Source organism: Sylvia atricapilla, chromosome 7 (assembly GCF_009819655.1).
Source record: "Sylvia atricapilla isolate bSylAtr1 chromosome 7, bSylAtr1.pri, whole genome shotgun sequence".
Classification (NCBI taxonomy): domain Eukaryota; kingdom Metazoa; phylum Chordata; class Aves; order Passeriformes; family Sylviidae; genus Sylvia; species Sylvia atricapilla.
Window position 1 is genome coordinate 2,806,618 of NC_089146.1, and position 24,696 is coordinate 2,831,313.

At 44.4% G+C, this 24,696-nt stretch overlaps 1 protein-coding gene across 1 annotated transcript in view; it reads left to right on the top strand.

Annotated features, from left to right (window-relative positions):
• Positions 1-24,696, top strand: part of CPS1 (carbamoyl-phosphate synthase 1) — a 90,628-nt gene that overhangs the window by 32,195 nt on the left and 33,737 nt on the right. Inside the window, exons 17-22 of the mRNA XM_066322425.1 lie at positions 1,635-1,779; positions 2,159-2,369; positions 3,430-3,628; positions 5,681-5,857; positions 9,982-10,100; positions 23,083-23,224. Coding sequence (XP_066178522.1) covers positions 1,635-1,779; positions 2,159-2,369; positions 3,430-3,628; positions 5,681-5,857; positions 9,982-10,100; positions 23,083-23,224 — 993 coding nt within the window. The remainder of the gene's footprint in view (positions 1-1,634; positions 1,780-2,158; positions 2,370-3,429; positions 3,629-5,680; positions 5,858-9,981; positions 10,101-23,082; positions 23,225-24,696) is intronic.

Below are 24,696 nucleotides of genomic sequence, written 5' to 3' on the forward strand. Positions count from 1 at the left end.
GGGGGGCATGTGGGGGAGGCAGGGGGGGCAGGAATTCCATCTTACAGATCCACGGTGAGCTTGGAAATGTGTCACTTGCTCAGGCTCACTCCTGGGCTGTGTTTGGAGGATGCAGAAATTCACCCATAAACCCTGTGAGTGCAGCTGTCTGACAGGTTTATATCAAAGCATTTTTCAGTAGGAAAACCCTGGTTTTTTTCAGCAGGAGAACCTGATTTTGATCAGCACATTGTGTTTCTCTTTTTTTAAAGTAAGCCTGCTGCTTACCAGCACCCTCAGATTCCTGTCTACAGGGCTGTTCCCAGTCACTACTTCTGCCAGGTGTTACTTCATCCTAAGTTTGAAGTCTGGCATTTCTACTTGTTAAATGTCATCCCATTAATCATGGCTTAATGCTAAAATTGATCTGGATCTCTCTGCAAGGCCTCCTGTCCCTCAGAGAGTCTACAGCACCTCCCAGTTCAGTATTGCTATTTCAAAATTTACAGTGAAAACCAATTTGGGCCTTGTTGAATTAACTCAAATCTGGATGCTCATTTCCACAGCCCAGCAGTTATGAAGATGATCTGTAGTAATTCAGTGAACTGGCTTTTCAGGCACTGGACTGAGGTGTTTATAATTCAGAGAACTGAACACTGGGTGTTTGATAGCACAGCTAGTTCTGCTGACCTGGCCTTGAGTCGTGTCTCCTGAGTCTGCTCACTGAGTGAGAGAAGGCACCAGATACAGCCAGGACTGGTTTGCAGGAGTGGTTGGGTGTCCCTGCTACATCCCCAGCAAGTCAGTGCTTGCTTAGGCCAGGCACCAAGTGCCATTCCTCAAACCCTTTTTCCTTTTTTATGTGTGATTTTGGCAACTGAGCTAAGGGCAACAGTTTAAGTAGCAGCTTGAGTTAATGACAGATGGGACCAGGCTGAAGAGCCAGTTCATGGGCAGCATTATAACAAGAAGCTTTGCTAAAGGATGGATTGATAATGTGCCCATCACTTCCTAGGGTTTTAAGAGAGTATTGATCAATGTTTTCTATCTGTTAATATTAAGGCCATGTATTTGCTTAGATTATGCTCATTTACCAACAGACTGCATTTTTCATTTTTGCCTCATGTGCTGAGGAATACTTTCAGGATTAGTTTAAGAATAAATCATGCCAATGACAAGCAGCATTATTAATGCTATTAATTATGTAGTGTTTGCTGGCACTTACACTCCTATCACTCAGTCATTTTGCTTTTTGCAGCATTCTCCTATTGAAGTCCTTGGGGCTGCCCACATAAAAGCATGTCTGTTGCATGACTGAAGCCTTAGATGTTTTTATACTCCTGTTTTTTATTTATATACTGTTGCAAGCACACATGCCCAACCCTTTTTTCCCCTATTATATCACGTAAATATTTTCAAACTTGCATTTCAAATCACAGTAAAACGATTTTTAAGAAAGAATGAAAGAAAGAAAAAGTGCTTTTTATCAATGTAATGAACTTTACTTATTTTCATCTTTCATTTGGTCTGGGATGTCTGGAGATAGGTCACAGAAGTCTTAAATGTGCAATATTGTCTAATAAGGGGTTTGGTGAGGGGTTTTGGGGGTCTGTTGTGGGGGGTTTTGGTGTTTAATTTTCCTAACCTATTCCCAGGCATTTGCAATGACTAACCAAATTCTGGTGGAAAAGTCAGTCGTTGGCTGGAAGGAGATAGAGTATGAAGTGGTGAGAGATGCTGCTGATAACTGTATTGCTGTCTGCAACATGGAGAACATCGATGCTATGGGAGTCCACACAGGTAGGCTGCAGCACAGTGTGGCTCAGTGACTTTTTTTGTGCAGTGCCCTTCTGCCTGATGTTATTGACAGAGCTTTGTGATTGATGAAGTGGCCTAGAAAAATACTGTCCAGGTCCTGAATACAGCCAGATAGGGCGTGAAACAGACTAAACCTACACCTGTGGTTGTGTTTTCCATAAGATTCCCTAGCTTGTCTCCAACTCTGGGCTTCTGACTGTCTGTGGTTATCTGTGCTTTTCATGCGCTGTGCACACACACAAGTTGTAATCCCTGGTAATGTCATCACTAGTAGTGGGTTAGCACAGTGACTTGTGTGGCCACAATTTACTGCTGCTGAGCTGCTTCTCATTTCCCTTCTCTGCTACCTTGTGACCAACAGGAGATTCTGTTGTAGTGGCTCCAAGCCAGACACTCAGTAATGAGGAGTTTCAGATGCTGAGGGATCGTGCCATCAAAGTTGTCCGACATTTGGGCATTGTGGGAGAATGTAATATCCAGTTTGCTCTGCATCCAACTTCCTTGGAGTACTACATCATTGAAGTTAATGCAAGACTCTCCAGGAGTTCAGCTTTGGCCTCCAAGGCAACAGGGTAAGATTGTTAAAAAAAAAATTTGAAATGTTACAGGACAAACAAATGAATAAACAAAAAATTGATGAGAAGAAGGAATTTGAATCAATGTATTATTTAAATAAGTAGGTGACAGCTACAAGGAAAAAGAGTTCTGACATCTGCCTTCCATGTGGTATAACATGGAGTTGTAGACCATATTTTCACCAAGGAAGACTGAAGTTGGCTGTTAGAGAGAATTCTGGAGCAGTCAGGTCAGTAAGGTACAGATTTCTGCATGGGAAGCTTCTAAGAACAGCTCTTGTCAGCATCTGTTTGGTTTGACCCTTGGAGAGTTGGTCCTGCTGGGAGATGGAGGCTGGGGTTAGTGAGCCCTCCAGGTCATTCCAGCCTGCTGATGCTGTTACTACAAATGGAAAAACTCCCAGGAGGCACGTGTGTGGGAGCCTAATCCTTACAAAGCACATCCACTGTATCCATATGTTGGCTGCAAATCATCTCTGGGACCCAGAGGGCACAGTTATTAATGAGCTGTCTGTCAGATTGATGCAAATGGCATTGCTGGCTGCCTTTGTTTTGTTGGCTAATCATAAACTAATCAAGATAAGGATGGTCAAAGCAGGCTGTTTAAAAATTGGCTTCTTAATTGCACTTTGCAGATGCTGTTGAGAGGCACAAATTAATCTCTAATTTGCAGTTCTCAACAACTCTTACGGTTATTTAAGAGCCATAGCAGGCTGGAGATAAGCCATGTTGTTGGACAGTGGGTGTTTGATTGTTTTCTTTTTGGATGACAGACTTGCAGCTAAACGTATCTGTTATTGTGGGCTCACTGTGGATGTGACAGCTACTGAAAGGGGTGGCATGGTGGATGAAAAAGCAAGTCCCAGATCTAGGAAGGTAGCTCTGCAATGTGTTGAGGTAGGAGGCTTCATGGGTCCCGCTGTGCTTGAGCACAGGAGTCTTCCATTGTGTTGAGGAGGGAAGATCACCTCACATCTGTTTCATTGGATCCACTCCTGGGATTTGCAAACGCCGAGTTCTTTCCACTCTACTCCTCTCTACTTCTCCTCCATGACAGGTATCCACTAGCATTCATTGCTGCCAAAATTGCCTTGGGGATTCCCTTGCCAGAAATCAAGAATGTGGTGACAGGGCAAACCTCTGCTTGCTTTGAGCCCAGCCTGGATTACGTTGTGACCAAGATCCCCCGCTGGGATCTGGACCGCTTTCAGCACACCTCCAACCGCATTGGGAGCTCCATGAAGAGTGTGGGAGAGGTGGGTGCAAGACTCTCACCTTCCATTCCACCATCTCTCTTACTTGGAAACCCTCAGAATGTCTATCTTCAAGGACCTAATGAATCTCAGGATAGATATTAAGCTCAAATTACTTTTATCCAGTACTATAATTAATGGAAATTAGTTAGGACTGTGTAATCTTGAATATCACGGTGTGGATTCATAAATGGTTTGGCTTCTAAAGGAAGAAATCACTACAGACCACGTGGGGTTGACTTCATTCTTAACACTCACTCCAGGGCTCTCAGAGCTATTTTTTAGTTTGAGATTCTGGTTAATTACAGTATAATTTCACTAGTAGTAGTGTTGTTAAGCCTTTCAGCGGTGCCCAAGAGCCACAGCTTTCAGTTCTTCCCAAGTTATTTGTCCTCTGTGTTAAAACCATATGAAAGATCTCAGCCTATTTCTTATTTTGAAATCCAAACACAAATTGTCATCTTGCCCTCAAGTTTTGACTTCTTTTAGGGATGAAATCTCTTACATCAGATTTTAACATGTCTGGACAGTAACAGTATTTTCAGACCATGTTTTAAGAAGGGGAAAATGAAGCAAAATTAGTAAATTACCCACTTAATTAGTTAATTACGTATCAGCTACCAAAGCAAAATAATTATTTCTGTACTTTTTCAGTTGCCTTTTCAAATAGCTATTTTATTAAATTATTTTGATATGCAAGACGTTCCTAATATCACTGTTGTCATTGAACAAGAAGCCCTCACAGAACTGGAAAGATTAATTAGAATTTGATCTTCCATTGGCAGTTTTGGCTTTTAATGGTAATGAAGTGGGTTTTTTGTTTTCAGTGAGATGATGCTTCCTGACATTAACCCTCTCTGCTTAGGGGTTTTGGGACTGTTCTGTAGAACTGGAGTTCCTAAATACAGTTGCACCATCAGCTGTGAAACTTCCTGGCAGTACAAATTTGCAGAAGGAGATGTTGAGTCCTTCCAGTGTTCATATGTCACAGAAGTGCCTGAACTTGTGTCCTTTTCCAGGCAGGAGGCTGGGTAAAGGCAGGACAGAGACACAGGGAGAGGCAGTGCTCTAACAGTGCAGGTGAGCTGAAGCAGGGATGGAGAAGCCCAAGGGATGCAGTTTGCAGCTGGTGGGGGTACTGAGGAGGAAGGTTAATCTGCAGGATCTGTGAGTAGGAGACAGAGTCTTTGAAGCAAAGAGTTTCTTGCCCCTGTGTCTCTATTAGTATGGCACAGTCATCTCCCCAGGCCTGAACTCAAAGCCAGATTGCAGTGCCTACTGCATTTTTATTAATTGAACAGTCTGGCCTGGCCTGGCTTTTTCTGAGCTCTGTTGTGCTGGGCAGTGGGCCTGGAGCTGTGAGAAAAGAGAAAGCAATGCTATTTTTTCTTTTGACATTTTTCAATTGTGTGTTTGAGAAGATTTTTATGCTGTTAAGGTCTCACTGCTCTGGAAAATAAAAATGTAAAAGTTTGAGAAAGGGCTCTGTTACCTCACAGGTTTCTAGACAGAAAGGCTTGTTTTCTTATTAGATATGGTGTCAAGACTGAAGGAGGGAAACCCCAGTGCTGCTACACCAAGGAGGAGTAATCATTTAAGAGAACCCTCACAGGGGAGAGTTCCTGTTAACTGTAATTTAAAGGAAGAGGAGTAGATTTCTCATGAACCTTAAAATTCACGCTGTGAGTTTCTATCTCTAACAGGCTGTTATACAGAAATACTCTTTTATATTACTATACCCATGCTGCTGCATAATGTTTCCCTCTACCAGAGCGCTTCCCCTAAAGCAGTTTACAGAGGAGAGCAGCATCCCCCTGTGTGTTACAGACAGGGAGACGGAAACCAAAAGCAGCCACTTGTCCAGAACTCCCCACTGATACCATGAGCAGTCAGATCTAGGAGTGGGGCTCCCAAGGCACAGTCAGCTGCACCTCACAGCCAGCAGGGCTGTCTCAGGGAGGAGTCCCAAGGCTGCCATGTCCCTGTGTGCTTGTGGCTGTAATTCTTCCCTCTCTGTTGGTCAGTGTGGCTCACTGGGTGTGCTCTCTCTTACAGGTCATGGCTATCGGCCGCACGTTTGAAGAGAGCTTCCAGAAGGCCCTGAGGATGTGCCACCCCTCAGTAGATGGCTTTGTTTCACACCTGCCTATGAATAAAGCCTGGCCAGCCACTGTAGATCTGCACAAGGAGCTCTCTGAGCCATCCAGCACTCGGATATATGCGATAGCCAAGGTAACAAAAGATAGAAAGGCTTTGAATTACTTCCCTTCTATTGGAGCTACCGGATTGGGTCAACTGAGGTGACAAAGGCTGAGTATTCTTCATTCCCTTGCTTTCCTCTCTCAAGCTCTCTGGAAGTGCTTTGAGTAGGATTCTTGCTTATGCTTTCTGCATCTTCCACTCAGGTGAACTGGCCTTTTGGTGGTACAGTCTTAGCCTGTGCTCATTGCATTCAGCATCAGGTGCATTCTGGTGTCGTGTTACTTTAGTTTGTAGCTGAGTGTTGCTGGACACCTTGATTACTTTCCTCTCCTATGAGATTATATTTGTCTGCTAAACATTGGCTAGTGTTTAACCCTGATTTACACTAGTGTAAGTGCCAGTCAGAATTGGTCAGTTTTGCAGATTACAAAGAAATAAATGAAGATCCTTTGGAGAAAGAACTGAAAGAAAGCATGATAAAGAATGGCAAGCTGCAGTGTGTGAGAGCACTGTCTACTTGCAAATGGTCTTTCAACTAAAAGAACTACATAAGTCTATGTTAAATTTCAAAGAGAAGAAATCTCCTGTTCCTCAAAACCAGCTTAGCTTCCTGTACCTCTCTTTTGACCCCTCTTCTGTCACACTGGTCAAAATCACTTCAGCCTTGAAGGTATCTGTGTAACAGGGAGTGTTATTGTAAGGGGACTAGGGTGTGAATTTATTTCTTCTTTCATCTTCTCAGTGTTTGCCTGTGTATATCATGTGGTAAAAATGTGGGGTTAGTTACTTTAGAAGGTAGGTGCAATTTCACACTTTGGTTTTGCTGCAGGTAATGTCCATGTGTCCATACCCTCTATGAGCAGGAGGGCACAGCTGTCCTTTACAGCTCCTGCTTACCTGTTGGCTTGATTTTTTTTAGGATTGCAAACCTTCCTGGCAGGGAATGCCCAATTACTCTTTTTTGTGCCCGACTTTGTGTGGTGGAGTCTTTAAGCCCTTTGTGCTCATGTGTAGGTACATCTCATTACACCTCCACATGAGTGAGGAGCACAGCCTGTGCTGTGTTAGTTAAAAGGTTTTCACATAGCTGTTCCTCTTATAAATGGCCTGAAGAAAAATCACAAAGTGTTTTATAAACGTGTGGCTTGTCCAGCTGTTCTCTCTTGCTTTTCAAGCTGGGGAAGTGCATGTCTTCATCCTTCAGCAGCTGTGTTTGGTTTTTATTACAGCTTTTTCTTGTGACTGTGAGAAAAATCTTACTTCTTGAGTCTCTGAGTGGTTCAGAGAGATTTTATGAAAGATTAAAATTAGAGCCATGCTAACACAGGGAATCTGGGGATTTGAAGGGGAGTTTGGGTCCCACTGAGCATAGGGTGTTCCCAGCTGCTGGTGTTTTCACTGGTATCTGTTGGAAAAAGCAAGAACAAACTCTTAGTCCCTCCTTGTAAAGAGTTGCCTCTGCCCAGCACAGTGCACTAACTAATCCCCATTAATAACTGAGGCAAGCAGGATAAGTCAGAAGTGCTTCTGGCAGCTGGGGCTGTCTGCATGGAAATCCCTGCCCACCTTTTTGACATGTAAAAGCCAAGAGTAAGTCCCCGTTGGCCATCAGCTCAGTTTGAAACAGGATGGATCTTTGCTATATTTTATATATCTTCTCCCCCCTCCAATACCACTAGTCAGCCCTCCAAGGCTTTTTACTTTTTCTCTCTCTTTTGGCTGTTGGATGATGACAACAGCAACTGCTCAGGTGCAGGGAAGGGGAGTTCAGCTGCCATTCAGAGCTGCTGCTGTTGTACGGGGGCTCCCTGTTGTCATGTAGGAGAGGGCACAGGAGAGAGGCTGACATAGATGAGACTTGTTCCTTGGCTAGAGTGGGAGTGCTGCAAGGCTGGAACAGCCTGATGAGCAGGGATGCTCAGGTGGTGTCGGGTGTTTTCTGCTCCTCTTAGTGTTGTGTACAAGTGGCCTCAGAGGGCTTAGGCTGTGGAGTCGCTGCACGCTCTGTTTCACAGCAGGGCCCTGGTCTCCTCTCTGTCCACACTACAGATGTGTCATTGCACCTGTGTTGCTGTCCAGAGGCAGCTAAATACTTTCTTTGGTGTGGAGCCAGGATGGAACTGAGGGAACAAGGGTGCTGGCCTAGAGGAAACAAGGCAGCTGAGCTGTTCTCCATTGCTTGGGCTGGAGGGCAGGCTTGCTCCACAGCTCTTGGTGTGAAGGCAGTCCTGTAAACCCCTTGGCTGCCCAGTATGGGCCAGGCCCTAATGGATGGGATGCTCTTGAAGTTGAGCAGGGCTCTGAAGTCACACTGTCCTGCTGTGTCTGTCTCCTCCTGCTTCCATGGTGTGTTTTGGCTTTACTCCTTCATGTAGGTTTAAAGAGAGGAAAGCCATTGGAATTCAGAGCCTCTCTGAACAAATCTACATGATTGCCTGGAAAGCCTGGAAACTTTTGCCCCTGGAGTGTACTGATAGGGAGCAAGAAATGTCTGCAAACTCATTCTTCTCTCCCAGTCTCCAGATTTATGCATCAGGAATGAAGATGGTTGATTTTCTCCGCCCCTCCTCTGATGAATGAGTGGAAGGGAAAATTTTTTTTCAGTTTCCTTTGAAGTTCCCTGGCACTTTTTAAATAACCATCTTAAGAGTATGTGGTCATAAAGCTTGTTTGTGTGTATGTGTGGCTCGGGGACCACTGACTGAGACTTGGAGATCCTGAAGATGTGCAAGGCTGCATTTGTTTTGTAAAAATATATAGACAGAAATAAAATTACTTGCTTATGTCCCACTAATGTGGGATTTTCACCACTGCTTATGAGCACACTGGATATTCCAGTGAGCAGTTGTGACCTCTCAGAACAAGAGGATAATTGCAAGAGGGAGATACAGGCAAGCTGCCTGGGAATTCTTTGGAAAAGGCAGAAGGTGGTGTCAGTATTTTGTGGAGAGCTGCTGCCCATCCCTTGTCCATGTGGGTGGTGCCTCCCTGAAGTGTCCCATTTCTCTGAGCTGGCAGATCTCCCCACTGCTGAAGCCCATGGTGATGACACCAACGTTGTGCAAAAGTTTCATCTCTCGGGGTAATAATGCTGGGGTGCAGTGGACCATGCTCATTCCTGGATTAATTCTGGAATTTTCTTCAATGGCATTGCTCTGGCTTTGTTCCAGGGATGCTGCCCTGCAAGAAAACAATTAAGCATGGTAAGAAATTAATGAGCCTGATTGCTTTAGCTCAGCAAAGATACCGTGCTGGCATTATCATTATGGTTGATTATAGTTGCTTTGTCAGGAGAGTTGTAACTGTATACCACTGATGAGACCCAAGAAATTGCACCGATGGAAAATACATCATATTGAGGGCTCTCTGAGGTGCTGGGTTTTTTTAAATATTACCATGTTTTGTAACCCATTGTCTTATGAATAATACCTCTGTGGGGTTTCTTTTTATCCCATGCCTGTAAAGAATTGATTTTTAAAAAAACCCATCAATAAACCCCACAAGAGAAAGGAGGGAATTTGAATGGTCTTGACATTATCTGGAGGTAGAGTGAGAGAAGCTAAAGGTAATGCAAGGCCACATGCTTTGGTTCAGCTCTGTATTTCAAGGGTATATCAAGATTTATGCTCCAAAGGAAAACATTTCTTCACGGCTGAGAATCCAGAGCTTCCTGTTTTACATTTGCAGCTAGGAGGTTGGCAGTGGGCCTGAGATTTGGGCAACTTGAGTGGTAAGAGGTGCAGATGGAGGACTGGTCACTGCAGCCTGAATGTGGCTCCCTGTAGTTAGCTGAGCAGGCTCTCAGTGGCCACCCAGCCTAGTTGCCATGAGTTTGTCTGGCTGCTGGCTCTGTGGAAAACAAATTACGTCTCTCACTGAAACAGAAGCCAGCTTTTGGAACCAGAGCACAGGGAGAAGTGGCTGGTGCCTCCCTGCACTCCTTCTTGGTCACAGTTTCTACTGCTGCAGGAGACAGGGTCAGGAGGTAGATGAACATTCGATTTGTACAGCTTGATCTACAAAACATTTTTCTTTATGATACATACTTGCTGCTATCTGTTTGGAAACTGCATCTCTATTTGTGCAGATATTTGATATTTGCAGGTCTGTATTTGTGCTAAAGGGGCTGTTTGGTGCTGTCCTGTTTTTGGCAGGCCCTGGACAATGAGGTCCCCGTGGATGTCATTCACAAACTCACAGCCATTGACAAGTGGTTCCTGTATAAGATGCGCAGCATCAGGGACATGGAGAAGATCCTAAAGGATGTGAACAGGTAAAAAAGCCTTGTCCTAGGGCACAACAACTATTCTGGGAATCCTGCTCAAAAACTTAAGGTGAACACAGATGCTGTCAATGCTGAGAAGTTTATCCAAGTGCTTGGAATAAACAGTGTTGTCTAAAAACCCAGTTCACTGTCTCAGTCAGCAGAAATTTTTGAGCACACTCTTTTTGGTAAAATAACTCCCTGGGTTATGGAAGTTATGGTTTATTTTGGAAAACCCTCACTATCTCTGAGACTATGACTGGGAATGTGGATGGCCTGTGATGAGTAACTCACGTACCTAGGACAGAGTTACCTTTCAAACTCAGCACTGGACTTATCCTGACTTACTGCACCTGAGGGTCACATACACTGTATTTTATTTCCAGCCTGGACTATTGATTTTTAAGCTTTTCTGCTTTGTTATGATCATGCAGTATGTGTGAGTATTGCTTTTGTACCACGCTTTCAAACATCTATGGTTCCAGACATATTTAAATATAAATCTTCTTCCTTCAAGAAAAATGACCATATAAAAGCCAACAGGAAAGATAGCAGTAAATTAAAGGAATGGGCTGTATTTCAGTACAGACTCTTGCTGACTTGAGCTTTCCCTTCATGTTTTACGAGGCTGAGAGAGCCTCTTTGCTGAGTTATTGGCCGGGTGTTGCTGGCTTCTCTGCCCCTGGTCCCTGTTGTGGCCACACGTGTCACCACACGATGGCACTGGGAGCGCAGCAGAGGCAGCGAGCTCCGAGCTGCTCCTCGGTTCACCTGCGTCATCTCTGCCTTTTACCAGCTGCGAGCTTTTAATTGAGCAGCTCTTGCTCTCCCTTGCACCCGGAACAACCGGGGTCTGGAGCTAAACAAAAATAAATGAGGAGAGAGATGTGGAAGAGAAAGAGTAGCTTGATTATTTGCAGAAAGCTGTTGTTCGGCTGCAGGAGTTTTTGTCCTCTAACATCTGTGTCACGTTGCATTTGTATCTGACCTCTTAAACATCTATGTGCAGCTCCTGAGGGAAAAAAGCCACCATATCCAGAATCAGTTTGAGCTTGTCACTGTGGGAGTGGCATGCTCTGGAATGATGCCCTAGAGGATGGCTGCATCCCCAGCTGGTGTAAATCAGCATCACTCCACAGAGGCTTATCTTCCTGAACCCCGCTATATCCTTGAGGTTGCTTTCCCTCTCTCTGCAATGGGTGATTACACGACCAGTGATCAGGAGCTGGTACCACCCTACACAGTTTTTTATCCTTGTGGTGCCCAGGCAGCAGGCTGTACAGGAGCTTGCTACAGAGAGCCCTCACACAGTATCCAGCCTTGCATTTTTATCAGGCACAAGCAATGTCGTGTCCCTTGGGAGTGGATTCTTGCAATTCAGATCAGATTGTGGGTGGTATCACAGAGAGAATCACAAAATGGTTTGGGTTGGAAGAGTCTTTAAAGATTATCTAGTTCTAACCCTCAGCCAAGGGAAGGGACACCTTCCACTATCTCAGGTTGCTTCAAGCCCTGTCCTGGTCTTGGACAATTCCAGGGATCCAGGGGCAGACACAGCTTCTCTGGGCAACCTGTGCCAGGGCCTTACCACCCTCACAGGGAAGAATTTTTTCTTAATACCTAATCTAAATCTTCTGTCTGTAAGTGTGAACCTGTTCCCCCTCATCCTGCTGATGCCTTTTCACTGGTCCTAAAATCACAAGCCAGATACAGTTAGGGTGATAAAAAAGGGATACCTTAATAAGCATCCTTAGGTGCACAATTCACCAGGTGGAAAACACCAAAGATGCACATGTAGCATAACACATATACGATTTTTATATGTTTAGCAAATCAGCATATCTGACAAGAATCCCCAATTAGAGACACAAGTAGTGAGATTATTCCCCTCTTTGAATTCCCTCTCTTTCAAGAGGAACTAAACTTTTTTTATGAAGGTGCATCTCAGAGCTGGTTTCAACTGTGGCTTTGCAGACAATCTAATCTTGGACCCACAGCCTGGAGCTGCTGGGGAATTTATTTTGTCTTTCTGTCCAATGCCCTAGGTAAAATGATACCTACAAATACTATGCTGGGCTACAGAGCTACAAATATATGTGTAAAGAATATAGAAGATATATAGAAGAAAAAAAAAAGGCAAAAAATCAATTTGGCATCACTGTCACTCCATGCTCTTTAAAACAGTCTCTCTCCATCTTTCTTGTCATCTCCCCTCAGGTACTGGAAGGCTGCAGTTAGGTCACCCCAAAGCTGAACATACAAATTATCTCACCCTCATTCACTTACCAGTGCAGATTTTCACTCCACTATGACTGCTCACACTTTTGCAAGCAAACTGTCTTACCTTCCAGCCAGCACTGGAGGGAGGGGATGGACTGTCCAGCTGCATTACATTGAAGGCACAAAGGCAAAGAGCCAGGGAAAAACACTTGGGACTTGAATTAAGAGGCTAGTCCAGTGAGCCACAACAGGAAATGTATCTCTGCCACAGCCAAGGGAAAGCTAATTGAGTGATGCAGATGAGACTTGGCACACATGTGCTCTTCCTGCAGCCAGCTGTTTCCAGTCCCCAGCATGCCTGGCATGAGTTCTACCTGTGCTACAGGATAATTTCCAATTGAAAAGAATGAGAGGTGATGGCATCACTGCTTTAAATCCTTCTGTTGCTGGAGTACAGTTACCAGAACCAGAAGGAGTTGCCCTGATCCTGGGCACTGCTGCTGTTACAGGCTGTTTGCATGGATCCACCTCCTCTTTTTTGTCTCTGTGTCGGTTTAGGGGTTCTTTGCAGTGAGGTTTTGGATGCAGTTGGAGTAACAAGAGTCTTGATTTGGGCCCTGCAGAGCTGTTGTAGAGACTGGTAACAGGGAGATAGTCTCTGCCAAGAGGAAATGAAGAGCTAGAACAAGTGGGTGTGGCAGACAGATGGGGAAGGGGATCAGAGGCAGGTGGAGGCCTTTGAGAGCAGTTCAGGAAGCAGCTCTCACACACCACACACTGCCTTGCATCCTCGCAGTGTGCAGCAATTCAGGGCTGAGCACTGATACTTGCAAAGGATCTGCTTACGCGTGTGAAAAGCTGTGTGGGATAATGCAATGTTGAGGGGAAAACTTCCCTAGAAACGTCTGTGCATTCTCTGTGGTGAAGAGGCCAGGACAGCCATTTGCAGAGTCGGTAGGGACTGGGGAGAAGCACCCTCTGCCCCGTTTACCTTTGTCCCGCTGAACTTTTTTTTAAAGATTGGACTTCTTTTAAAGAAGGTGGGACTGTATAGTTTTGTCATGCTGCAGCAGTGCTTCCATTTGACTCTGCCTCTGGGCCCTCCAGGATGGAGAAGTTGTTTCAGAGATGTGATGTGGCTGCAGGAAAGCAAATGGCCTGAGTTGAATTGGGAAAAGAAAGCCATTTTGAGCATACTTGTGAGAATAACAAGTAATATCACAAACATGTCAAACATGTGCCTCTGCTGTTTCTCCTGTGACCTCACAATTTTTTATTTTGGAAACTTACATTTGAGAGGGTTATACTGTTGTGTGACCAATTACCTTTGTACCTGGAGTGTAATTTTAACTTCAACCTTCCCCACCACGCACATGCACCTAAACAAACAAAACCACTTGTACACACTCACATGGAAGGAGCAAGCACTATCCCATGCTGTCAGTCCATGAATAGGTGGTGGTGTATGAAGCAGTGGCTGTGCAATAGGATGTGCTGTTACCTGGGAATTATTTCCCTAGATTTGGCCTTGCCAGTCCGGTGAATGAAAATGGGAAGAAGGGCCTGGAGAGACCCCGCTGGCTTTTCATCACCCTGACAGCTCATGAAGGAGGTGGAAGTTTGGACAGACCATGTCCAGCTGTCTGAGGCACCACGCACTGAAATGTCCCTTTTAGCCCAGGACTATGGACCCAGTCCTCAGCGAGTCAGATTTGAAGCAGGGTCCAGAGATACCAAGCATCCCCAGGAGGACAGCTGAAACCCAGGCTTAGAAGTAACATCTAAGGCGTACTTGACTAGGCCTAGGTGCAAGGGAATTTTGGAATTTACATCTATTCTTTGACTGTTTGTAGTGAAGATTTGTTTGCCTGTAGCCATGATTATTTTTGTTTGTTCCTGATTTTGGGATCCCTGAAAACAGTGGCTGTATGCAAGGACAATGTACAATAAGTGTGATTATATAGAGGTAAAGAGGCAGGCAGGTGTGGTGAAATCATCACTTAGCCCAAGTGACATGGGGATAAAAACCTTGTTGAAAATCAATAGGATTTGTGTTCCTAAGTCACATAAGTATCTCTGTACCAATGGAACCTGCAGTTGACTGTATTTGCCATTACTTGGTAGATCACAGGGATGGGGGGAAAGTAGAGGTAGTGGGGTCAGGTTCACTGCTGGAGAAAGTCTGGGTAAAACCCAGGAAAGCCATCTTTCAGCAGACAGAAGTGTGAGTATATTGCTCAAAGAGGGACATTTCAATATTGATTAAAGGCTGTAAAGTAGAATTCAGTTGAGGAAAGAGGAGCATAATAAACCACCACTGTGAAGAGCAAAGCACAGAGATGGTGAGCTTGCCCAAAGTCTCAAAGCCAGTCTGTCAGTGCAGTGACTTGAACTCTGTCACTTGAAATCTCAACTCTTCAAATTAACCTTAATGGAAACAGCAGATCCTCTTTTTGGCAGATACTGAACTAGCCAGCCTGCTAACAGTAGGAAATGATGGCACCAATCATATTTTGATAATTTTATACTTTGGAGCTTTGTTTTGAAGGAAAATATGTCCTTGCTCTGTGGGTGTTGTGAGAAAACACCTCCTGGCTTGTGTGCTTGAAAGGAGTAAGGGCAGTCCTGACTATCACTCTTGCTGTTCCCAAAGAGATTCGGGTTAATAAAGGGGAAAAACAAAAGTGGGAGGGTGCAGACCCACTTTAGCCTAGCATTTGTAGCTGGGTGCTCTGCTCAGTTGCCCATGGGAGAAGTTGTTTATCACAAAGGCTTCTGGGAGCCCATATCCCTGGATACCTGACAGTTTGCTTGCAAAAGTGTGAGCAGTTACAGTGGAGTGAAAATCTGCACTGGTAAGTGAATGAGGGTGAGACAATTTGTATGTTCAGCTTTGGGGTGACCTAACTGCAGCCTTCCAGTACCTCAGGGGAGATGACAAGAAAGATGGAGAGAGACTGTTTTAAAGAGCATGGAGTGACAGTGATGCCAAATTGATTTTTTGCCTTTTTTTTTTTCTTTTATATATCTTCTATATTCTTTACACATATATTTGTAGCTCTGTAGCCCAGCATAGTATTTATAGGTATCATTTTACCTAGGCCATTGGACAGAAAGACAAAATAAATTCTCCAACAGCTCCAGGCTGTGGGTCCAAGATTAGATTGTCTGCAAAGCCACAGTTGAAACCAGCTCTGAGACACAACTTCATAAAAAAAGTTTAGTTCCTCTTGAAAGAGAGGGAATTCAAAGAGGAGAATAATCTCACTACTTGTGTCTCTAATTGGGGATTCTTGTCAGATATGCTGATTTGCTAAACATATAAAAATCGTATATGTGTTATGCTACGTGTGCATCTTTGGTGTTTTGTGCTTTGAAAACTATTTGTTGGATTGTGGTGGAATAGGCACAGAAATACAGGTGCTGGAATGAAAAGCTGGCACCAGCAGGTGAGCTGGGAAGCACTGCAGGGAGGGAAACTCAGACAGGCCATCAATAACCTGTGCTCTTCGACAGGGCCTGCTGCACCCCCTGTTTTCTCAGCAGCAGTTTCTGCTGACCCCTGTACTTTTGGGACAGGTTAAAATGTGTCACACAGGTGACAGGTCTTGTGTGGGCATCAAGCAGACCAGGTGCAGTGATAGTAAATCTGAGCTGATCTATGCTCTTTGAGGAGTTGTCACTGACATATTTGTAGTGCCCCTCTCTAGCTAATTGGCAAGATTACTTTTGTCTTCTTTTTTAACTGTAGGGCAGGAAAGGCTTGGGAACAAGTTTGGAATGCAGTACATGAGGAGAATAAAATACAAGCAGCTATTCAACACTGTTGTTTGTGCTTATCTGACATAAGATGCTTTCTATTTGCCTTGTAGAGCCACTGGTAATAATTTCACAGCTGTATTTTCTTTAAAAGCATCTGTACATTTGTGCAAATGCAATATGTATGTTTTTCCTTGATGCAGAGGATATAGAGACATTGCCTTTTAAAGCCATTGGGAAGTCTCTGTAACCAGTATGTACAATGCCAGGAGCAGGACAGTCTGTACCATGGCATCCCAGCAAAGATCTCAAAGCTCTCTTTTACCACGGGTAGAAAATAGGCTTTCAGGAAACATCTACAACCCATTTCTTGGCTGTGTTTTGGTGTGAGCTGCTGCTTTAGCTCACTTAATCTTGTGAGTGAGTCATTCAGGTCTTAGGGCACAGTGTGAGGTTCCTGTTACTTAAATCAAGATGTCCACAATGAGATTTATTAGTCCAGGAACCAGAATGTTCAAGGTGCAGAGAGCTGGAGTGACAATTGTTCTGTGAGTGATATTTGTTGGTTTACAGCTCCTGCTTCCTTAAGCGCTCCTTTTACAGCTTTTTGTCAGTCATCTCATGAGTTTCTCAGGAGGGGAAAACTAGTAACAATCTGTCTCCTTGAGAAGAGGAGCAGGGAGAGAATTTATACCATGATCTCATTATTTTAATTGTAGCATGTTCAAAATCTTGTAAAACATCAGAAGTAATCAAGGAAACCACTAGGAGCCTTGAAGCAGAGCAGGACAGCGAGGAAACGAGACAGAATACGCTTTTGTACATAACTCAGCCTGAAATTCAGCAGGTTTTTGAAACCCTGCAGGACTATGACTACTGAGAAATGAGCTCTCCCAGGACTGAGCATAATGCATTTTGCTTCCATCACTTCTCACTTTTGCTCCACTTTGCTTGCCATAGTGAAACCGGGCTTAAAGTTTAGTCTGGGCTTAAACCACTTCAGACTTGGGAGGAGCTGCATTCAGCACCCCTGGGCTGAGGCAGAATGTGCTCACCTTTGCAGCTCCTCTGTGCATGTCCAAGGCACGTTTGTAGCTTCTGAGATGAGCAGAGGTGAGGGTGCAGGGTGAGCTGGCAGGGCACATGTGAACTGAGACACGCACTAGCTGTGTCCCAAATGCTCCCAGCTCAGGCTATGGCTCTCAGTTCACAAAATATTCCTGATCATTTTGATCAAGACCTATTTACATGTGCCTAAGTAATATGTGGATAGGCATAAACTTAACAACACACCTAAAAAGCAGCAGAGCCTGATTTGGGAGACAAGAAAAAGAGTGTTTCTTCTGTTGGCATCTTTATTGGTCAGATGAAAGGGAGGGCTCTGCTGAAGCAGGGTCTCCTGATAATTTCCATGCTGTCACTGTTCCTCCAGTCAGTTAATACATTTACTTCCAGGTTCTCTGTCAGGTGAAAATGTCCTCATTAAGCAGAATTTGTTCCATTTTCTCTTATCATTTATTATCAATGTGAATGGACAGAGGTCCAAAGATGACAGGGTGGAATTTTAAACTAAAAGCAACTACAACTCAACACTGGAAGCTGAAACAGAATTGCAAGCAAGGTTGGGGAAAGGCTTTTTTATGTTTTGGCAAAAGTTTTGTTTATAAACTGCAAAATGAGCAGGGGACTTCAGCTTTCAGAGGAGAGGAACAACCATTTAATAATCATGGCAGTGTGCAAAAGTCTAATTGTTTGGGTTTGAAGGTCTAAAACTCCTGACTTTCACTTTGCAAAGGCCAATGTTAGGAAGAGGAGCATTAGAGAAGCCTGAAATCATGGTTGCTTAGTCTTCCTTTGTTTCAGAATTAATTCTAAGCTAGTGAGGGGGTTTAATTTTTGGAAGACTTTTTGCTCTGTGTAGGAAAAGTAAGTGATACTCCTGGGAAAAGTGGGAGGCAGTGATGTAAGACAGGGTCATGTGATTTTGTGTATCCAGGACTGAGAATTTTTGTCTTATCTTTTTGTGCTGGATTTCTGGTGAGCTTGAAGGGTTATTTGCTCTCAAATATTCTAAGAGATCAGCCTGATTCTGCTCCTGCTGGCTTTAGTGTCTCTAGCTTGTCTAAAGGGCTGTCTCTGAGCAAAGGCAGTGGGAATTGCCCCTTACAAATTGTCAGTTCTTAACCTCTGCATGTCTGCTTTGCTATCTGCAAGATAACATCACCCTACCATACTGTTTGCATGTTTCTTTATATTATTTCCATGAAGCTTGAGACATAAATGCTAAAAATTACCATGATTAATTGGAAATTATTCAGTTATGAAAATGTGTGTCCAGTACACGTAGAGAGGCAGCTTGATTTCCATACCAGTGCTGAGGATTTGCAATTCTCTGATTCAGTTCCCATGAAACATGGTGGACCAATTCTACTGATTTCTTCTATCAGGCTTTAGGAGTAGCAGAGGAAAAAATGCATAGAAAAAATGCACCGTTCCATTTCCCCTCTAGGAACTTGTCTTTTCTCTATTGCATGCTGGTTTTCCTGTAAAAAACTAGTTACCTTTCTGCATGGATTAGTAAGTGGCCTAACCTAATTTAAGCTGCTAGCCCAAGGCAAATGAATCATGGTGCAAAATAATCACTGCTTTTGTTCTACCCTTCCAGCTGGGAGGGAGGGTGACAGTGAATGATATTGTTATAATGAGATACAAGAAATGGAATGAAAACAAGCTGCAAATGAAGGCAATTTGCTGTCTCTGACAGTAATCAAATGACAGCCAGCGATGTGTGTTCCTGAGGCAGAAGGGAGGGAGGGCAAGGGAGTAAACGGCTCTGAAAGAGGCTCATTTTCTTGGGGTCATCAGGTCTACTCACTCATTCTAAGGAGGGTGAGTCCTTAATCGCCAGTGACTGCTAGCATCAGTTTTGACAGAGAATTGGTGGAGTTTGCTGCATTTGCTTCTGTAAAACACACATCCGTGCCTTCAGTTGTGGTGTTCGTGATTTGTGTAAGAAGTCCTGCCTCTGAGCTGAGATCAGAAAGCAGAACGGCCTGAAAGGAAGCAGAGGAGTTTCTGGTGGAGGTGTTGGAGCATGGAAACCATGAGTTTTAATAGAGTGTGGTGCCACAGAGTGGGTCCTGCTTTGGGAAATACAAAACCTGGGAAGCTCAACCTGCTGGATTAGGCAGGACTTTTTAATCAAATCAAAAATGGTTTGGGTTGAAAGAGATCTTAAAGCTCATCTCATTTCACCCTCTGCCATGGGCAGGGACACTTTCCACCTGCCCAGGTTACTCTGAGCCCTGTCCATCCTGGCCTTGAACACTTCCAGGGATGTGGCAGCCACAATTTCCCTTCTGACACTAAGGAAGAGGAAGCTTTGCTGGAGGGAGAAGGGTGATGTGGTGCAGATTGTAGAGAAGATCCAGGGTGTAGGAGGTGCTCTTGCCTGGAGTCCCCTGAGGGCAGAGCAGGCTGTTTGTGGGGCCAGGCTGAGACATGGAGCAGAGGAGGTACTGTGAGTGTTTCTACTGTGAGTGCAAATTCTCACCAGCTTTCCCTTTCTCCTGTGCTGTTGCAGGGAGGTGGAGGGCTCTCTGCGTACTCCAGGGCAAGGAGGGAGGTGGCATTGGGAAATTCCTCGGGCAAATCCTGTCTATCCAGGGATCTGAACCCAAGAGTTTCTGGTTCCCAGTTGTGTTCTCAGAACAGCTGGTTTAACACTTGTGTGGCTCTCACCTGTTTCACACTAGCCTGACTTTACTGAGGGCAGCAGATCTGCTCTGTGGCTAAGCCAGAGTGGAAAATCCAGTCCAATGACTCTTGCATGCTTCAGCTTCCTGAGACATTGCAATGAAATGGTCTTACCCCTCTTCTCCCATGCAAGTAAAATAATAAAATTTATTTTAAAATTCCATCAAGCAAAGGACATAATTCAAAAACTCTGATTTAGGAAAATTGCTTGTTTGTTAATCATTCCTTTTTCCTTATTCAGAGCTTGCTTGCTCATAAAATATTGATTTATTAGGCAGGCAGGAATGCTCTTGCCAATGAAGATGTAAAGCAGAAGTGCTGATAGAAATACAGGCTTTTTTATGTTTTGGCAAAAGGTAAGCTTAGAAAAGGTAGCTTAGAAAGAGAAGGAGGCCAAAACTATAAGGATGGAGTCAAAACAAAATGGGATGAAGAGTAGGAGAGAACAGCATAGAGTGAATGAAGAGGGAATGCAAAAGATGAAAAAAATGAAGAGCAAAATGGACAGGAAAATGTTATCTTCAGAAATAGTGGGGGGAAGCAATGTGTTTGAAATAAAGAGCAAAACTTCTGAAAAGCAAAACCAGGAGAACAAGAATGAATGGAAGTATTGAGAGACCCTGGCTGTAAATACGAATTCAAAAAGGTACCCCTGTTTTACCTGGTCAGTCCCCCCACTCCATTTTCCTAATACAAGAAACAACACTAAAATATGGAAAAGGTTCTATTGAGACTGTTACAAGAAAAAACCTACCTTGTGGGTGGGCCTCTAAAGCCTTGCTTCTGCTACGGATCTCTGAGGTGAGATGCTTTTCACAAAGACTGGTCATTTCAGAAAGTAGGCAGAACATCTTCAACAACAGAAAGAAAACTCAGGACAAATTGTAGGCATGTCTCCCAGCTGAGCACAGTGGTCACAGGGTCAGGGCAGAGTTATTCCTCTGAAAGGCTCATCCCAGAGCTCCAAGAATTTCATGCCTTTGGCTGGAGTGGGCAGTGCAGTGAGAGGCAGGAGATGGAAGCACATACATAATGATTGGTCCAGCCCAGTCTGGTGAGGCCTAGGTTTAAAATTTGGACTAAGAAGAAGAATGTAAGGGAGATATTAAATTAAAGTTTGGGCATGGAATTGTAGAGATACTGAATCCCAAAAAGGAAGCACTGTAGGTCCTCTGTGGAGGCTGCAATGGGAAATGATCATACAGTTGTTGTGGTGTTGGGGTTTGACACTGGCTAGAAGCTAGGCACCCATGAAAAACCATTCTCCTCTGCTATAGTTGAGCTGAGGAGGGGAAAAGAAAAACTAAAAGTCTCATGGGGTGAGATAAGGATTAGGAGAAAAACATTCTAAGGGCAAAAGAGGCTAAAAACTTAAAAGGTATAAAGAAAAAAAAAACCAAACCAGAATTAAAAGGGGATAATGAGAACCAAAATAAACCTTTAGAACATCTTTCTCTGCCTCCCCCAGCCCTTCTTTCTTTCTCACTGACAGCCCAAGGAGACAAAACATGGAGTTTTATTCAGTTTGTCACTTTAAAAAAATACCGTTCTTCAGTTTGATTAGGGAGGAGAGTCTCTTATGTTGTCATGGCGTTTTCCCTGCAGGAGACAGTTCTCTGGGAACTTCTGCAGCGTTGTTCTAATTTGTACAAGGTCCACCCTACCTGCATGGCTTGAATTCCTCCCACAAGGCAAAGCAGTCTTCCCAGCAGTTTTTTCCATGGATCCTTAGTTCATGGGATGTAGTCTTTCAAGGATGAGCTGTTCTAGTTTGGAAACAGGGTCTGCTCTTTCTGTTCAGGTTTCTCACTGGATTACAGCTTTTCAGCATCCACACACTCTAGTGTGAGTATTTCTCACGGGCTGTGGGTGGATTTCTACAGCCCCCCATGCACTATATGAGTTACAGGGAAAACCAGTTTGTTATATTTTAGTCCTGACCATGGCTTGCAGAAGAACCTCAGCTCCAATGCCTGGAGCACCTCCTCCTCTCCCATATCGTCATCATGTTGTTCTCCTCATTTTCATCTCCCTTTTTCCTTTTCTCTGACTCAGGAGAGAATTGCTGTCTGTAGATTTGTTTGTTCTCAGATTTTATCACCTGAGAAGTTTTTATAGAGTTCTGCAGCACTGAAAGGCTGATCCCCTCCAGGCTCCACATCGGGGAGTTGCTCGCCATGCCTCTCCCTGCTCGTGATGGATAATTCCCAGTTTTCCGTTGGTAAAAGGGGCAGATCTGAGGGTAAAGGGCCAATAAGGACAAGGCAAAACGGCGCGGGGGAGTGGCTAAGAGCTGGGAGAACCAATAGGGCAGCAGGGGTGGAGCAATGCCATAAAACTGGGCCAATGGGGATTAAGGGAGGGAAGAACATTCTGGGGAAGACAGATACATGGCCAACAGGGGCTGAACATGGGCGGCATCAGCTTAACCAACCAAGCAAAGCCTACCAGATATTAACAGACAGTTGCAAAAGCCCATGGGAGGGAGGCCTTTTCTCACCCTGTGCTGGAGGGGCGTTTCTGTCCTCTTGCTTTGGCCCCTCCAGGCTGAATTTCTTTGGTGGCAGCCCCTGGCCGCCACAGTTCATTGTGAGCCACGCTGAGATGGCAGCAGTGGCCATTCCCAGCACTGGGGTGGCCTCAGGGTGGCTCCCCCAGCAGCATGACCCCAGAGGTGGCACCGAGAAGGGGCCTGGTGGTCTCCTCACCACCCCTCAGAGGGGAGGAAGAAAGAGGATTTGCCCGCCTTTCCTCGTTCTTAATTATGTCATCACTGAGGTGTTGGTAACTTTTCTAATTGAGCCAGCCAGTATGCCAATAGTCAGAGCCTTCAGGGATTAGCTCTGCTGGCCGTAGTAGAAATTTGGGGGAATTTCTTTCTCAGAAGCAGCCTCTGTGGCTTACTCCACCCTCACTAAAAGCCAGGTTGTGTTAAACTAACACATAGGTTACAGTCAGCTTGTACTAGCCCAATGGATCTCATCATCAGTCACTGATTCCTGTCTCAAAAATGCAGGGAAGGTAAGTGTTTTACTTCCTACTGCTTTCCGTCTGCCTACAGACTTTACCACAGAGGTGTTTGTGTGGGGCACTAAGGGTAAAAAAGATGTTTTATGTTTGAGTCTTCTTCCTTTTCTTGCCGTCATGTGCATGATGCTGTAACAACTCTATGCCGTGCAGAGCCAAAAGCACTCATGTATCTTTTAGTTATTCCTGTAAAGCCTCATACAGAGGTGTTTTTCTTATTTAATCTCAGCAAAACAATTCCAGAAGAGACACTGAGGAGAGCCAAACAGATGGGGTTCTCTGACAAACAGATTGGGAAATGCCTGAAGCTGACTGAAGACCAGTGCCGTCAGCTGAGACTGAGGAAGAACATAGTGCCCTGGGTGAAACAGGTACGTGAGAAACATCACTGGGCCTGCTGAGGGCTTCCAAGAGTGGCAGGATACCTCTTTGTCTTTAGAAGCCCCTCAGTTAACATCCTCATGAGTTCAGATGTTGACGTGAGGAGGGCACAGTTCACCCATGTAGCTGTTCCTTCTGCACTGCAGGCATCAGTGTAATGCCATGAGCATCCCCAAAGAGAGGCTCAGAATATTCTTGTCCATGTTCTTTGTGGCTGAGGGGGAAACTCATGTGGCTTCAGGAAAAGGCTGAAGATGCTGGCCCACCATGGTAGGACCATGAAGAGCATATCTCTTCTCTCTTGGTAGTAAATTTTTACAGGCCAATACTTTATCTGGAGTGTGCTATTGTTATGGGTTCATTTGCTATTGATGGTGATAACGTGAGCTTAATGAGCTCATCTGGTATTCACAGCGGTGTCACTAGGTGCTCGATTGTTACATTTAAGGTATGTTGGTGTTAAACTGCCACCAGCTGGTTTTCTGTCCTTAAATAGGGTGAAAAACCCTACCCAAACTACTGAATGTTTCTAAAAGAGTTCATCTGTATCCTCAGGCCTAAGTCATCTTCTGTTCCCCAGCTGCTGTTTTTCTTCTGTGGCTCACCTGGCCACAGAAACGTGCCTGGTCTTGCACTGTGTTCTTTCAGCTGCCTGTGGCACTGCAGTGCTGGGTTGATTTGTGTGCCAAGGTACACTTAATAAGGTCATTCTACTTGTGCCTGCCTGTGTGCCTTCAAAGCATATGTTTCTTCTTGAGCCATGAAGTACAAGTCACAGTATCAGCAACAGTAATGAGCAGCAGACACACGGTGCTAATGATGTAAGGTCACATTCTCCATGATTCACAAGGATTTGGACAGTCAGTGGGGATTGCTGGAAGTGCTCGAAGTTCGGACAGATTTTTAAATGGTATTGCACATAAAAATTCATGTCAAGACTGCTTTCATATTGTTCAGTGTTCTCCGTAGAAGTGTTTCAGATGTTCATTCAGGAAACTTCAGCAGTCACTGGTGACACAGATGGACAGATTACTGAGTATAACATCCCATGAGTAGTTGACACAAATAGTTTGTGAAGAGCCCTCATGGGCAAATTATCCTTCTGGGCTCTCTGGTCACTAATGATGTAAGAAATTGTTGAAAACTAAATATAAAGGGAGGTTTAAAATCAATCTTGCTTTGTGTACCAATTAATTATCAAAGCATGAATTATATTGTAACATAAACACATAGTAATTTCGCTGTCACTCCACAAGATTCCTAAGTGATATTGTGTGTGTGTTTGTATTCAGTGTGGGAATAAGATGGGGTCAAGAATAGAGTCTGAGGGTTCTAGACAGCCTGGTTATAAAGGACACAAGACCTGGAGGAATCTGTGTAATCTGCTGAACAGACCAGAGAATGAGGGCCTTGGCAAGCAGGGGAAAGTTCCTGGGCTGTGTTTCACCAAAGAGGTGCAGAG